This window comes from Mandrillus leucophaeus, unplaced genomic scaffold, assembly GCF_000951045.1.
Source record: "Mandrillus leucophaeus isolate KB7577 unplaced genomic scaffold, Mleu.le_1.0 Scaffold18, whole genome shotgun sequence".
NCBI classification, from domain to species: Eukaryota; Metazoa; Chordata; class Mammalia; order Primates; family Cercopithecidae; genus Mandrillus; species Mandrillus leucophaeus.
The window spans coordinates 1,155,431-1,170,924 of NW_012101809.1; the positions used below are offsets into that span (position 1 = coordinate 1,155,431).

The 15,494-nt window shown below is 39.6% G+C and overlaps 1 protein-coding gene across 1 annotated transcript in view; it reads right to left on the reverse strand.

Moving 5' to 3' along the window:
- The window catches only part of ERLIN1 (ER lipid raft associated 1), a 35,839-nt gene extending 22,432 nt beyond the window's left edge, over window positions 1–13,407 (reverse strand). Inside the window, exons 1-7 of the mRNA XM_011977385.1 lie at window positions 13,318–13,407; window positions 12,874–12,997; window positions 11,097–11,178; window positions 6,567–6,613; window positions 5,513–5,574; window positions 3,282–3,407; window positions 1,553–1,626 (exon numbers count right to left, since the gene is read on the reverse strand). Of these exons, the coding sequence (XP_011832775.1) occupies window positions 1,553–1,626; window positions 3,282–3,407; window positions 5,513–5,574; window positions 6,567–6,613; window positions 11,097–11,178; window positions 12,874–12,986 (504 nt within the window). The 5' untranslated portion in view covers window positions 12,987–12,997; window positions 13,318–13,407. The remainder of the gene's footprint in view (window positions 1–1,552; window positions 1,627–3,281; window positions 3,408–5,512; window positions 5,575–6,566; window positions 6,614–11,096; window positions 11,179–12,873; window positions 12,998–13,317) is intronic.
- Between the last annotated feature and the right edge of the window lie 2,087 nt (window positions 13,408–15,494).

Sequence of the window (15,494 nt, forward strand, 5' to 3'; positions counted from 1 at the left end):
GTCTGATTGCTTCCAATGTTGGTGAGTTCATGGGTCACAATTACTTGCACATATTGCTGTTAAGAATGTAGATTCGTACAGTCAGTTTGAAAGATAATTTGTACATACAGGAACATGTGTCATGAATGTTCATTACACTATTGTTTAATAGCAAAAAACTGGGAACAGAAAAATGGCTAATATAAGACAAGGAATTCTAAACAGCCGTTGAATAAGCTAGATCTCTGAGTAACACCCTGGGCAGAATCTAAGAAGAGCTGACCTTCACATTCACTATCTTTGAAATCAAAAAGCTACTCCAGCTACAACTGACTTGAACAACTCAGAGGACTTTCCAAAGTTACCTCTGGATATTTCAAACTACCCCTTAACTCTGGTGGCTCACCTTCAGGCGCCTGTCTGAGATAATGACATTGCATGAATGAGGCCATGAGAAAAACCCCACCTATCTTTTGAGTCTGGTTTATGAGGAAGCACAAAACACATACAATCACAGTGAGTGCACACTCTCAGCAGCAGTGGCACTGAGTGTAAAGAATTGAGAGACATGTGATAAGCTTTAGTTGCAGTAATGTTCATCACAACAATCAACAATCAACTGGTCTCCTAGAGCCCCTGTAAAAGGACACTAGAGAAGCCTCAATACCACTTCTTAGGTTATCTAGATTCAGAGCAGTGGCTTTCGAATGTTATTGACTGTGGACACAGTGAGAAACACATTTTGCACTGACACCCAATATAAACACCTACCCCCCCAGACTGTGGAACACAAGTTTCACAGAATATTTAAATTTACTACATGCCATTTCTTTTCTTATTCTATTTCATTTTATTTAAAATGCTGTTCATGACTCACTAAAGTTGATTTAAAACCCACAATCTGAAAACACAGTGACTCAAAAAAAAGCAGGGGTAAAACCTCTAACCATTCTATTTCCCAATGTCACCATCACCACTACCACTAAATTCACCTGCTACCTTGCTTTTACTAGGGCTCTCCCTCCCACTTGAAATACCTTTCTCATTCTTCCCCCATTTAAATCCAATTAATTTTTTCAAACCTACTTAAAATCTCAACTCAATCATAGCCCTCTCCTAGACACGCTGTCTTCCAATGTTCTCTTACTCTTACAGCAATAATCATTCAATAGATTTATCTGTCAATTAATACGTTGTGATAACTATTCTGTCCAGAATTGTTCAAATCTTACACTTGAACTCTCTTTCCATAATCTTACTGAGGGCAGGGATTATGCTTACACTGATTTATAACCATTACTGTATCTTAGTGCTTCATACATGGCAGAAATATAAATTTGACTTCCTTGTAAGAGCCTCAGCTTATCAGTTCCCTCTAGGAGTTCACAAATGTCACCCATAATAAGCTACGAGAGTATTTTATTTTGGCAGAGATCTGAAGTCAAACTGAGAAAGGTATTCTATAAATCACCACAGCATCCCAAATAATTGCTGAATAAACAATCCAATGAAAGGAGGAACAAACTCAAAACTCTCAAAATCCCCAGAGAACTTCCCTAGGAAAAGAACTTACCTGTATGGTGAGACCTGGGGCCATGAGGTTTAAGTCTTTCTGCAGAGCTTGCTTCAGGTTTTCATCTATTTGATCTGTTTTTTAAGCCAAGAACAACAGATCTCATGATACTCAATTTTTTTTACATTGTATTCACGAAACAAAACTAATCACTATTAGACCTAAAGTTTCCACAGTACTATTCTTTTACAGAGCTTAAACTGCCTTTTCTTCTCTTCTGTGTGGGGAAAAAAATTGTGAGGAATTATTTAATAAATTAAGGAAGATGACAAGCAGATAGTCTGTTTATCCAATAAGTTCACCCACTAAATGTGCTACTTAACTATGGATAAGCTTATTTACTGGGTAACTTATTAGACTTATTTACTGGATAAACAATTACTGGGTAAAATATGTTGATCTAATAAATGGAGAATCTGGATCTCTAGTATCTTAATTCAGGGCTCTTACTCAATATGTATCCTGATTCTCAAAGAAAAGCAAATTTCTACCTTCAGTAAATCTTTACTTGAATTCCCATGTAACTAAACTTCATTTCCATGGATCTCAGCCTTACTGTTATTTTGGATTTAAAGAGAGAGAGAGAAAGAGAGAGACAGAGAGAAAAGCTCATAGAAAAGTATTTGAAGTACACACAGCATGAACACTTGGGCTTGTAACTATGCACTTTCTCTTCACCTCAATGGTACTTCAGCTATTTAAATGATTGCTGGTGAGACAAAGCAGGACCCATCAGTTTTCTCACATGCCACTGCAGTGGTTGACAATCACCAAAGAGGATTCAATTGATAGATTTTAAATTGATTACTCTTGCTTATTCCTTCATCTTAGAAATTCACTAAAAATTTCAGGAGGGAAAAGTGAGCTACCAACAGCAACAACTCATTGCCTGGTCAGAATTTCCACTATCATAAATGAAAAGCTAAGTTGTACAGAGGTGAGTTAAGAAAGCAGGGCTGATACTGCGATCCTTAGGAAGGCCTTTTGCAAACTGGTCCTTGTTTGGAACCTAGGAACTTGGATTTGTGGAAGGGTCCCACCATCCCCAGAGCTAATACAACTGACTTGCTGTGAACTGTTTATACAATGTGGTTTATGCCAAACACCTGCATTCCTTCTAGGAGTCTGGAATTTTGTTATGTGGTAGGCAGAGGGTGCCTATATAACCAGCCCCCAGTGAAAACCCTAGGCAATGAGTCTCTAATGAGCTTCCCTAGTAGACAACATTTGACATGTGTTGTCATAGCTTGTTGCTGTGGGAATTAGGCACATGTTTGACTCTTGGAAGCCTGCACCTGCTTTCCTCTGCACTTTGCTGATGTGCCTTTTCCTCTCGCTGATTTTGCTTTGTACCCTTTGGCTGTAATAAATCTTAGCTGTGACCACAACTATATGCTGAGTCGTGTCAGTCTCCTACCAAATCATCAGAAATGGGAGCCTCAAGACACAGGTTTCTAAATTTTTCAAATTATCTATTAAAATAGTAACAAAGCTATTTTCAGTAAGTTATTACAGTAAAAACAGAATATAGTCTGTGAGTAGTTTTTCCAATCTCTACCAAATTATACAAAAACTTTTAAACTTAAGATAAAAAATATTTTAAAGACAATTGCTCTATGATAAATTCAGAACAAATGCTTAAATAGCACTAAGGTTTACCAATATCTCAATAAGTTGAACTAGATTTCCAGTTGGCTATTTACATATTTAAAAGAATTAAGACACTTACCAAACAATTCAATGTAAACTTCCTGAAGTGTGTGGGCACTGCAGAACTGGTTCAGCTCATGGTGGATTTTATTGAAGATTAAAGTCTTGTCATAATCTGCAGTATAGTTCTTCACGATATCAAACACTGAAGGAGAGGTACAACCCATGTTTGTTTTACCCAACAATGACTCAGGTACCTTCAAATTCAGCCAGGGTCAAAGTCAGGGTGATATACTACACACGAGGAAAAGTGCCAACAAAATAGTGAAACCAAAAACCACAACTAACAAATCTTGATGTGTTGCTTGTGCTCAATTTTCCAAATACCCTTGTATTTGCAATACTAATACCAAACACCTGCTGGTTAGCCCATCAAACAGGGGCTAACTTTAAAGTTCATACTAAAAAGCATACATTAGTTTGGAGGTAATAAGGAACTATCAAAGTTTTCAAGCAAGGGCATGACAGTCAGATTTATACTTTGGCCAGCAGTGTGAAGATGAACTGAGAGGCATAGAGATCAGAGGCAGGGAAAGCATAAGGCAATTACTGCAAAAGTTTAGCTAAGAGGTAAAGAGAGACTAAGCAAACTGAGGAACAGTAGAAATAAAAGAAGAAAGCAGCTGCAAAAGACCATTTTTTAAAAGGCAATTTTTTAAAGCTGTTAAAAAAGACACCAGGCTAGAAGGGAAAGGAGCAAATATTAACTGAGCTGGGCTTTATCTCAGGTAATTTACATAAATTAGCACTGAAGTCTCCTAAATTTGCATATCAGGAAACTAAGAACCAGAGAATTTTAGAAATGCCCCAAAAGGTACATACTAGACCATGTCAGAACCTGTTCTCTATCTATAAAAACATGCTGCTTTCTACTTCTGTCTTCAGATCCAAGAATCTGCTCCACTGGCCTTTCCATGTGGGATATTAGATGCAACTGGATTTCAAATCACAGCCGGGCGCGGCGGCTCATGCCTCTAATCCCAGCACTTTGGGAGACGGAGGCAGGTGGATCATTTGAGTCAGGAGTTCAAGACCATCCTGGCCAACATGGTGAAACCCTGTCTCTACTGAAAATACAAAAATTAGCCTGGTGTGGTGGTGCACACCTGTAGTCCCAGCTACTAGGGAGGCTGAGGCAGGAGAATTGCATGAACCCAAAAGGTAGAGGTCCCACTGAGCTGAGATCATGCCACTGCACTCCAGCACTCCAGCCTGGGTGTTAGAGCAAGACTCCATCTCAAAAAAGAAAAAAAATTAATGGACAGGCCATTAATAAATACTTAATACCTAAATCATTTGCTTGATCATTTCCCAAATGAATTATATCTAATAGTTTCCTATTTAATCTCTGGCTAAAGAATCATCAGTCCCTTCCCTTTTTCAATCATAATCCATTCCATTGATTTGTGATCAAGGAAAGGAGATGAAAAAAAAGACAAGGAAAATGCTTAATATCTGAAAAATATAATCCAAATGCACTTGACAGTAATACACCTGGCTCTCTACTCTGAAATCTTTTCACTATTTGTGCCTGTACTGGTGATGTGAAATTTATTATGACTTTACATCCCAATATATTCTTTTTTAGGTCTGTATTATGTCTTCTCAAGTACAATTAAAACCCCTGAAGGCAAAGGCTCTAATTTCATCTTTTTAAATTGTTCTTGCCAAACACAATATTCTGTATATACTAGACATACCAGTTTTATTAACAAGCACGCATCTAAAACGGCATATCTTTCTTCACAGCTTCTAATTAAGTTTTTGATTACAACAGTATCTACCCACCCCATTTCTGTAGGTTTTCATCTTTTATCAAGAAAATGCTTTCCCCACACTGAAGGCTTTCACACTGCTTTGCAAATCACAGCAAATATCAACTAGAAAATACTTCTCTTTGATGGCAAATCAGTGTGGGCCAAGGAATTATCAGTTACAGATTTCTAACACCTAAGGAAATTATCTCTCATCCTGACTGGATAAAATACTACTTTCCTATTCTAGAAATAACCAATGACCATCTTGCTCTTAGAAACACTAAGCTCAGGGAAAAGTAACTTATACAGTTGCATAAAGTCACCTCTGTCCAGAACTTCTGACCTATTTTTGCCTCTATTCCCCAGAAATTTATTAATCAGTGATCAATGAAGTCATAAAACTTTCAAAGTACCCCTCTATTCCTCAAAGAATCTCTCAGCTACAAAGCCTCTGGCTATAACTATGAAAACCACAGATAGATGGGTAACATACCTGCATAAGGAGCCAACATATTAACCACTTCTATTCGGTCAATATAGATCATGACCCCACCACTAAAAACAAAGAAACAAAAGTGTGAACTACTAAAGGCAATCCATAAAATACAGTTATAGACCTGTGGAGAAGCTGATAATCAAACATATTATTATTCACTTAAACACAGAGAGAATTCACTTCCCTTTTCATAGCATTTCTGCCCCTCTATAGGTGTCAATGTCTTCTGTACACTTGTAATAGTCATTTAAAATAAGTAATTTAAAAAATACCTTGAACTTCACATTCTTCTTTTGATACAATTCAATGCAGTGATTATACCCTAGAAATAATTTGGACCCTGCTTGCCTTTCTTTCCCTAAACCTCTTTAGGACAGCAATTCTCAAAGTGAGGTCTTCAGACCAGTAGTATCAGCATCACACAGGAACTTCTATAGTTAGAAATGAAAATTCTCAGGCCTCACTCCAGACCTACTGAATCAGAAACTCTAAATTAGATGGCATTTAACACTACAGATGAGAAGAAGGTGGGATGATTAATTTTAAATTATGTTTTATTAAGCATCTATTCTGGGCCAAGTACTGGTTAGGCACTTTCATATACAGTAATTCTAATCCTTACAATAACTCTGCAAGGTCGATTTTACTGCCTTTTATAAATGAGGAAACTAAGCTTTAAAGTGTCAATAAAGGAATCTGTTGGGGAAAGAGGTATATAGAAACTGTACTTTTTGCTCAATTTCACTATGAACCTAAAACTGCTGTAAAAAATAAAGTCTTTAAAAAATAGTCAATAAAGCAGATGCAGCAGTGCTAATACAGTTAGGTCTACTTGCTCTAAAACTCCAGTTTTTTTCAATAATACCCTAACGGTTCTTAAGATGGAAAAGCTCCTATTTGGAGACAGGCCTTTGCTCAAACAATGCTCAAATCAGAAATCCCCTTGGGTTCACTATCATGCCTATTTGAGAGATGTCTAAGTGATCATAGGTGTAGAAACAGAAACTCCATCTGAACTAAAGGGAGGCTGGTAGGCAAAGAGAAAGCTTACCTTGTTCCACAAGGCACATTTTTAACTTCATCAGTTTGTAGTGTCGTCTAGGGAGGAAAAGATATCTCATCAACATTCAAGAAACACATTGTCAAAAAACTACTGGTGCCAGAGGCAAATCTCTGGAGAGCTGCTGACAGTAAGTACAGCAGAGTTCCATCACAATTTCAGTTCCCAAAGATTAGCTTTCAGAATAGTCATTTCTTTCTGTATTCTAGTAGAAATGAAAGACTTGAGACAGAAAATATTTTACAACAATTTTTTTTCTTTTTTTTTTTGAGACAGAGTCTTACTTTGTCACCCAGACTGGAGTGCAGTGGTACAATCTTGGCTCACTGCAACCTCTGCCTCCTGGGTTCAAGCGATTCTTGTGCCTCAGCCTCCCAAGTAGCTGGAATTACAGGCATGCACCATCACGCTCAGCTAATTTTTGTATTTTTAGTAAAGACGACGTTTCACCATGTTGGTCAGGCTGGTCTCGAACTCCTGGCCTCAAATGATCCACCCACCTTGGCCTCCCAAAGTGCTGGGATTACAGGAGTGAGCCACTGTGCCCAGCCTACAGTGAATGTTTGAATCAAGACGCACTGGGAAAGGTTCAATGTTCAACCTGCTAATAAGTAGAAAGGACTCTTCCAGAGTCCCTTATCTGCCTGGAGCTGGCCAGGGGTCGTAAACAACACAGCTTGCTCACATAGATACTCTGGCTAGGACTTGTGCTCTGAACTTTGATTCCACTGCTAATACTACTATTTATGTTGAAGATAAAAGAGATTATATGCATACAAGTACTCTAAGACTCAAAGCTGCCCTTGAACCCAACAGCAACCTTTCTTCTCTAAAGCTGTGGTCAACATTTCAGTTTAGTACCTAGTGATCTCTCACATGTCTTATTCAGTTTCCTTTTTAATAGAAGTGCTACCACGAGTACTGCTTCCTCCTGGTGAACTAACAATCTGGTACTTAATTGCTTTGCCCATGTCACACCTTTGTTCAGATCCAGAATGAATGACCTCCTGCTGTACTCTAAGGCCTCAAATAGGTCAGCACCTAATGAGCACATTCTAGACACACTGCATCTTATCAAGCACAAAGCAAAGGAAAAAGGAAGCACAGTCCCCGTTTCCAAAGAGTTCACAATCCAGTACAATGCAATCCATCAACACGTACAAAAAAAACAAACCAAAACAAAACCAAAAACACAGATTATAAACTGAACTGTTAAGTGCTAAATTACAGAAAGTTAAAAAACCGGAAGTTTGAAAAGCTCTCTGAGGTGAAGGATTTACAAGCCAGGTCTAGAGTGGGAGAAATAAGAACAGATGAGGCAGAGGAACATCTTAAGCTCAATAAATATCCTACCGAAATACACACAGTTGAAGAAGACAATACATGTATAGGCGAACAAAAATAGATAGGCTTGCCTGGAGCAGAAGGGGCAATTTGGATGAGAGATGAAATTCTGACAAGAGACCACGGTGATATGAGATAGTGGGCCCTGAATGCTGGCTGGGGAGTTTGGGCTCTCTCTAGTTCACCTTATATACAGTCACAAAACGAACCATTCAAAAATATGTTTACTTAATTCCTTTTCTCATATGTGATGTATTCTCATTCTCCATCTTATATGGCGGTAAGAAAACCAGCTGGGAGGCTAAATAATTAATTTATTTAGATTAATTGAGTAAAGGCCATGAAATGAAAGCTGTCAATCCAGACATAATAGAGGAGGAATCTGATACTTGGTTGATATAAAATTTCAGGAGGGGAAAAAATAAAAAATAACTCTTAGGTTGAGAGATTAGAATGATAGTTAACATTGGCGGTAACTCTAGGTAAAGTTAGGGGGATTGATGAAGAGACAAATTCTATTTATTTCCTTTAAAACATTAATTCAGTTTCCATATTCCACACCAACTTTACATACACATTCCTATTTAAACCAAAAGGATATTCTCTAGCCAATTTTCAAACTGAGAAGAACTAGAAAAGAGTTCAAACATTAGCCTGTTTAACACCCTATCTTTATGTACTTTTATATTTCTTTTATGTCCTCTTAAAAATTACTTTCCCAGTATGACAGAACATTTATTTAAAAAGTGAATCTATGACTACTTTATGACGGCTGAAGGTTTTCATATAATTTCTCTATTACTTTTTCTTCTTACATCATATATGGAATTTCATATTTATATACATTCCTTTCAATTGCCAAGTTTGTTAAACCATTTATTTGAACTATGTCTTCTAATATGTTCCAAAAATTCCTAAAAATAAATTTATGTCTTACTCTCCTGTGAACCTTTTTTTTTTTTTTTTTTTTTTCTTTTGGAGTCTTGCTCTGTTGCCCAGGCTGGAGTGCAAGGGTGCAATCTCGGCTCACCGCAACCTCGGTCTCCCAGGTTCAAGCAATCTCCTGCCTCAGCCTCCCAAGCAGCTGGGATTACAGGCACGCACCACCACACCCAGCTAATTTTTGTATTTTTGTAGAGATAGAGTTTGACCAGGTTGGTCAGGCTGGTCTTGAACTCCTGACCTCAAGTGATCTGCCTGCTTCGGCCTCCCAAAGTGCTGGGATTACAGGCATGAGCCGCCACACCCGGCCAAGAACACTTTTAAAATACGGTTTTATTAATATAATTATTTCCTAGAATGTTACTGTTTTACACATAAAGAACATTCCTATTTAGTCACACTGGCTGGCTGTAGCATGTAAAACTTTTTTGTAGATGCAAAGTATTTTAGTTTACACTGAAGTCTGTACTAATTTCATTTACATCTCTTATGATAGTTTATTACTAATATATACACACACACTATATATTTGTTATATATATACACAATTAAACTCTCAAATCTGTTTACTATTATCTATATCTCCTTTATTTATATTTTTGCATCCGTATGACTTAAACATACTAAGCATTAAAGCAGAGACAGATCTACCTGGCTTTGAACAAAATCTATTTGTTAGAGTCTTGATTTTTTTTCTTTAAGAGATGGAGTTTCCCCATGTTGCCCAGACAGGTCTCAAACTCCTAGGCTCAAGCAATCCACCTGCTTCAGCCTCCCAAAGTGCTGGCATTACAGGTGTGAGCCACTGTGCCCGGTCTTAGAGTCTTGATTTGTAAGGGTCTAATGCTACCATTGCTAACATTATTATAGATTGTTTGGGCTACTCATGAGGTCACGTAATTAAAACTCCTCCTTTCACAGAAAGTCTATAACAGTTAACCAATTTTTCCAAAGTCATGCCACCAACTGGTGGCAACGCCACGTCCCCACGTTCACTACACCACATTGCTTCCTGAGAAATCAGCTCAATTTAACAACTTCCACCATAAATAGAAAGCCAGAAATACAAATGTGTTACAACTCCTGTCTTTAGAAAACTGGAGCCTTTCTGGAAAGAAAACACACAAAAAAACTTAGCAAAGAATGCAAAGACAACAATATTAAAGAAAATAAGGCAAAGGGCCAAAATTTACAATACAGACTTTAAGAGCTACAGATCAGAAGAGGAAGAATCTGGGACAAGCCTTCAAAAGCCTGTCAAGATTTAGACAGAAGAGAAGGAATAGAGAGTGAGATGGTAGATAAAGAAGTGATGGCATGAACCAAGGAAAGAATGGGTAAAATAAATATGGAACAACACAAGGAAATCAGTCTGACGAGGGGAAGAATACATTTCACTTCAATAGACACAATTTTTTCCCTAAGCCATCTAAAACAGGACAGGAAGAAAACCTGGGGGATTTAAGAATTTATAATTAAACTCACTTAGCAGGAAGCCTAGACATAAGATTACAAGATTAAATAACATAGAATTTTCCTGAGTCCTGAAAAATTAGCAGCAGATGGCAGACAAACTTCTGAATCCAAAGATTTATGATCACACTGGGCTTGCAAAAGTGGTCACAGTCTAATCCTGGTTTTGTCATCTTGTTACATTGAAAGATACTTATTTTATTGTCTCCCATGGCCAAGACACTTTTCAACGATCAGACACTTATTTCAAATATCCTGAGATGCCATCAAAATATAACATTCACTAAGATTCCACATAAAATTGTGCTTAATATACCAGGCAAAAAAACATGAGGCAGAAAAGCTGTGTATAAAAATTTTGATCCTCCATGTTAACAGTAGCCCAGGAGCCTGCCTCTGTGGAAACCAAACACTGTTCTAAACCACATAATCAAATCACTGGTTTGTATGTCTAGTTGTGTTCCTAATTCTTACTTTTATTGCGATAGCAGCAACAAAAAATTTGCTACATATCACGATATAGATGGTAGAAGTCAGTCCTTCCAAGCTACCTGGTTCATACCTTTAATTCATTTCAAGTAAGTGAGGTGGTTTAACATAGTAACTTGTGTTGTAACAACTGTACTCTGAACGTTAACTCCTGCATTTAAGTAAATACCACCATCTGCTTAAGCAATAAGGAAATCTATCTCCACCCAGAAGTGTGGTAACTCCTGTCACACCTGTCTATCTGGTATGGGGGCTTCCCTAGGAATCACTCACCTGCACAGATCTGAATGTAGTAATGAAAGGCAACATGATATGATAGCCTGGTCCACTGGGGCTAGTTAGTAAAGCTCCTCCCCTGCAAAAAGATGTTTCAATTTGACAAAATTATAAAAACAAAAATTATCTTTCTAAATCTAAAATGCTATAATAAATACTCACTCTTGCTCATGCTGCTGACCTACCAAAGCCTCACTAATATGAATTACTCATAATGAACAACTGCTTAAAATACCTCCACACCTAAAAAGGCAAAAAGATCAAATTAAACTGCCAATGTTACACCTTGTTTCATAAGCTCAACCAACCGTACCTCTGCGTCTCCAGCACTGCTCTCAGGTTCAAAGGATTCTCCTCGGTCTTTAACCTTCTGAGAAATATTTGTTTAAAAAATTTTAATGGCTTTCAGAAGAGGTACATTAACTGTACATAACAAAAGCCAAATCAAAATATATAATACATTTAATCACCAGGTTGAAAAAAGACAATGCAAACTTTGAAGTAAAGAGAAAATTTCTGAGGCTTATAGTTCTTTCAATCTATCTGCAAGGTAATTAAAATACTGGGAACATAAAATTTCTATATAAAAACAAAAAAAATTAGCATGAAAAGATGAAGAGTGACAAGACTATATAAACAGGTTAAGGGCTTGTTCACCAAATCCTGGAATGCGAAAACTATGAGAGCAAGCCCTGGAAATTATAAAAAGGAGGCATTTGGAGAGCAAATAAAACAAAGAAGTCCTATTTTGCACCTTGTAAATTCATAGAACTTAGCTTCCTGTCTTGAAAATATAAACACGTTTGCTAAGTCATAATAACAAGAAAAGATGAACTGTTTGAGGTTCATCACTAATTCTTTGAGTCATTCTTTGAAATGTCCTTTCTCTGGTTTTACTGCCAGAAAGACAATGCTAAACTGGAAGGAAATCTGGACTAATCTGTAATTTCTTATGCTAGAGCTCCATCTGCTAAGATATACCATTAAAATTGTTCTTTTTCTAGGATTCAGGATGGATCTGAAAATAGAAATATCAGTTTTGAGGGATAGTGGAAGCAAGCAAAAAGTTGACCCTCTTTTTGAATACACCATTATCCCAATTTCTTCACAAACTGGCCTCTCTCTTACTAGTCTACATCAAAAGGAACTTGTGGTAATTAGGCTGAAGGAAAAGCTATGAGAGCTCAACAAGAAAGCAACAGCTCCCACACCACTCCTGTCCCCAACTTGAACAGAAACAGTAAAGGGGGAGGAGAATGGCCCATCAGTGTTACGCTTATGTCCCTGGATGTCCAGGGATATAACCACTATCATGGTCATCATGGTGTTACAAGACGTAACTAGACACTGGAAGCTTTTAAATGAAAAAGTCTAAGAAACAATCATAAACAGAACCAAATTTTCTATACAGCATAGTCTACAGAGGCAAACTAAAGTCTGTACAGTAGGACGAACTGTAATTTATCCATCTCTTCAGTTAGAGGTAGAATGACTACTTTCTTTCTTCCTTCTTCATTTTTCCACAAATAATTTGAGTTTGCTGTGTATAGGAATAACCGTAAGGAGACTTAATCTCTGCAACAAAAAGAACATAGCACTAAAACTGCCCAACATCTGGACGGTGTTCCGTAAAAGCCCGCTTCGACCCCCGTGCTTTCCCTAGAGATGGGACATGCGCCCCCGAACGCTGCAGAGGGAACAACTTCCCAGATTCCACTCCGGAGTACCCTTTTAACGTTCTCTAGAGCCCTGACCGACTGCACAAGCCGCTCACCTGTAGTACACAGCCAGGTGGCCCTCCTCAATCTTGTGGATGGAGGCGTAGAGCAGGACAACCACCAAACCCACCACTGCAGCCACCAGGACCCGGGCTTGAGTCATATTCATCCTCGTTCCTCCTGGGAGCGGGAGAAAAGCACCCTCAGTCCCGTGAGTGACAGGTCCACCCCCTCCAGCTTCCACCCTCTCCCTTCGGAAGCTTGGCGCTCTCTCGCAGGCTGAGCCGCGGAGTCCAGTGCCCCAGTCCCCTCATTCTTCCCTTCTGCCGGAGCCCGCTGACCCCTTGCCAACTCCTCCGCCCCTGGAGGCCAGTGGGCCGCCCCTGCTCGGTGAGCTTCCTGACACTCTCTCTCCCAAGGGTCGCTCCCAGGTGGAAGGCACTGAGAACGAGCCCAGCCGCAGGCTCGCGAGGAAAGCCGACCCCTCGGCCGCGCCTCACCGATCAGTGACGCATTGCCCCCGCCCGCACGTGCACCCGACTCCCGGGCCAAGCCAACCGCCGCCAACAGCCAGCCCCGCCTACTCGCCCAGTACTGCGGCTGCGCGGAGACGCACACGGCGTAGCCCCGGCCCGCGACTAGTGAGACGGGAAGCGCATGGGACAAAATTCTCCTAGCCGCGGACCGCGCAGGGTTTTTGGAGGCAAATCGCTGTTTTTCGGTACACTGCTGGTTAACTGCTGCGGAAGAGGACAGCCGGGGATCTGGAGTGAGCAGCGAAGCAGAGAAAAGGAAAGGGCCTTTCGGACAAGGGACTGGTTGGTTTGTTCTTGTGCAGAGAACCCACTCGGTCATTCTCAAGCGGTAGCTGTTTGGTTTATTTGTCCTTTTGCAGTGTATGAGGAGCCCCACTGTGTAACACGCACGTACTTCCAGCACAGATCCTGCACTTCAGGAGCAACTAAACTTGTTGCAAATAAAGTGCTGTCAAAGTTCAGAAGAGGAAGACACTACGTATAACTGCATCATTCTCTCGTTTTTTAAGTGTTCCTATTATGTGCCAGAATACTGGTCCAGTGAGGGCTTTATGAAGGCCATCCAGACAACAGGAACAGAATTGCTAAGCACATGGGGCGGGAGGCAGAGGGAATCCTCCAGGGAGACAAAAGTAAGTACTTCAGTTTCCTTGAAGGCTTGTGTGATGGAAAGGAGTGCTATGGTAGGGGTCACTACATATGCTGTTCGTTTTAAATTCTAAACCATGGGCACATATTGCCAAAAATAAAAAAGGGAAGGAAAAAGGTATAGGTGGGAGATAGATGAATACAAGAGAAATCAAGGGCATTCACGGTTTAAGCCTTGAAAGGCTAGAGGTGGAACTGTAACTGGACAAGGTGGACTAGGGTTATAAAGACCTTTACAGTCCCCGTAAAGACTGACGGGGTGGGGGTGTGTGTGGGTTGCGGGATGAAACTGTTCCACCTCGGCTCATCAGGCATTCTCACAGGGAGCCCGCAACCCTTGCATGTGCAGTTCACAACAGGGTTCATGTGCCTATGAGAATCTGATGCCACTCGCTAATCTGACAGCAGGCCGAGCTCAAGGCGATAATGCTCACTTGCCCGCCGCTCACCTCCTGCTATCGGGCTGGGTTCCTAACAGGCCACTGTCTGGTACCGGTCCGCGGCCCAGGGCTTGAGGACCCCTGCCCTCTTGGGTAGGGAAGTATGGGAAAGCAGTGCTTTAGGGCCAATGAATCTATAAAAGGCTGAAAGTGGAGACAGACTGTTGGCAAGAAAGTCAAGTGGTTAGGAAACTGCAGGCCCAGGGTTACTTTAGTAGTGGAAGTGAGAAGAGGTAAATAGAATCAGTTTGTCTTCATTAAAGGAAGCCTTCCCAGACCACTCTACCCACACCCTTCAATAAATACACTTACCTGTATCATTCATTTGATTTTTATTATCTAGGAATGTCTGGGACCTTATCTGTTCCTAATAAATGATATTTGCAGAGCTTAGGTATTTTAACTTCCAAAAAGCAAAAGGAATGGAAAATAACTTGCTCCATACCCTGTTTTCTATAGACATTCTCTTAAATTTTTCATAATATTGCTTAAAGAATGAAATGTATACAATTCACAACTGCCATTCCCCTCTGAAAAGTTATTACCCACCAAAAAATAGTGGTCCAACTCATGCATCAAAAGCAAGTTTGGGGATCCCACTATAATAGTCTGTTCTGACTCACACCATCTGCCCAAATTATATAGGTCAGGCGGCCCTGACAACCCCAGCCACACACCAGCAGCGGCTCCCACCCTATAGCAAATCTTTCACCAATTATTAAAATATTTAGGAAATGCATGACCATTGAAAAATGATCCTTAACAATAACTGCAATGCTTGGATGACTTGTAATGTTCAGACTCCCAGATAAGCACTTTTACTGTACTACCTATGTTGTTTCTGATCTTGCCATCTAGCTTAATACCCTCCAAGTAATAGGTACCCAATAAATGTTTATTATTAAAATCTTCTAAAAGTAGGGAAACAAGATAGAGACTGCCTATTATAACAGATGACGAATAGTGGTATGTGATGACTAAAAAATCTGGTTGACTAGGAAAATGATACCACTTTAGCAAGAATGGGGATGGTGGGACTGTGACATCAGTTTA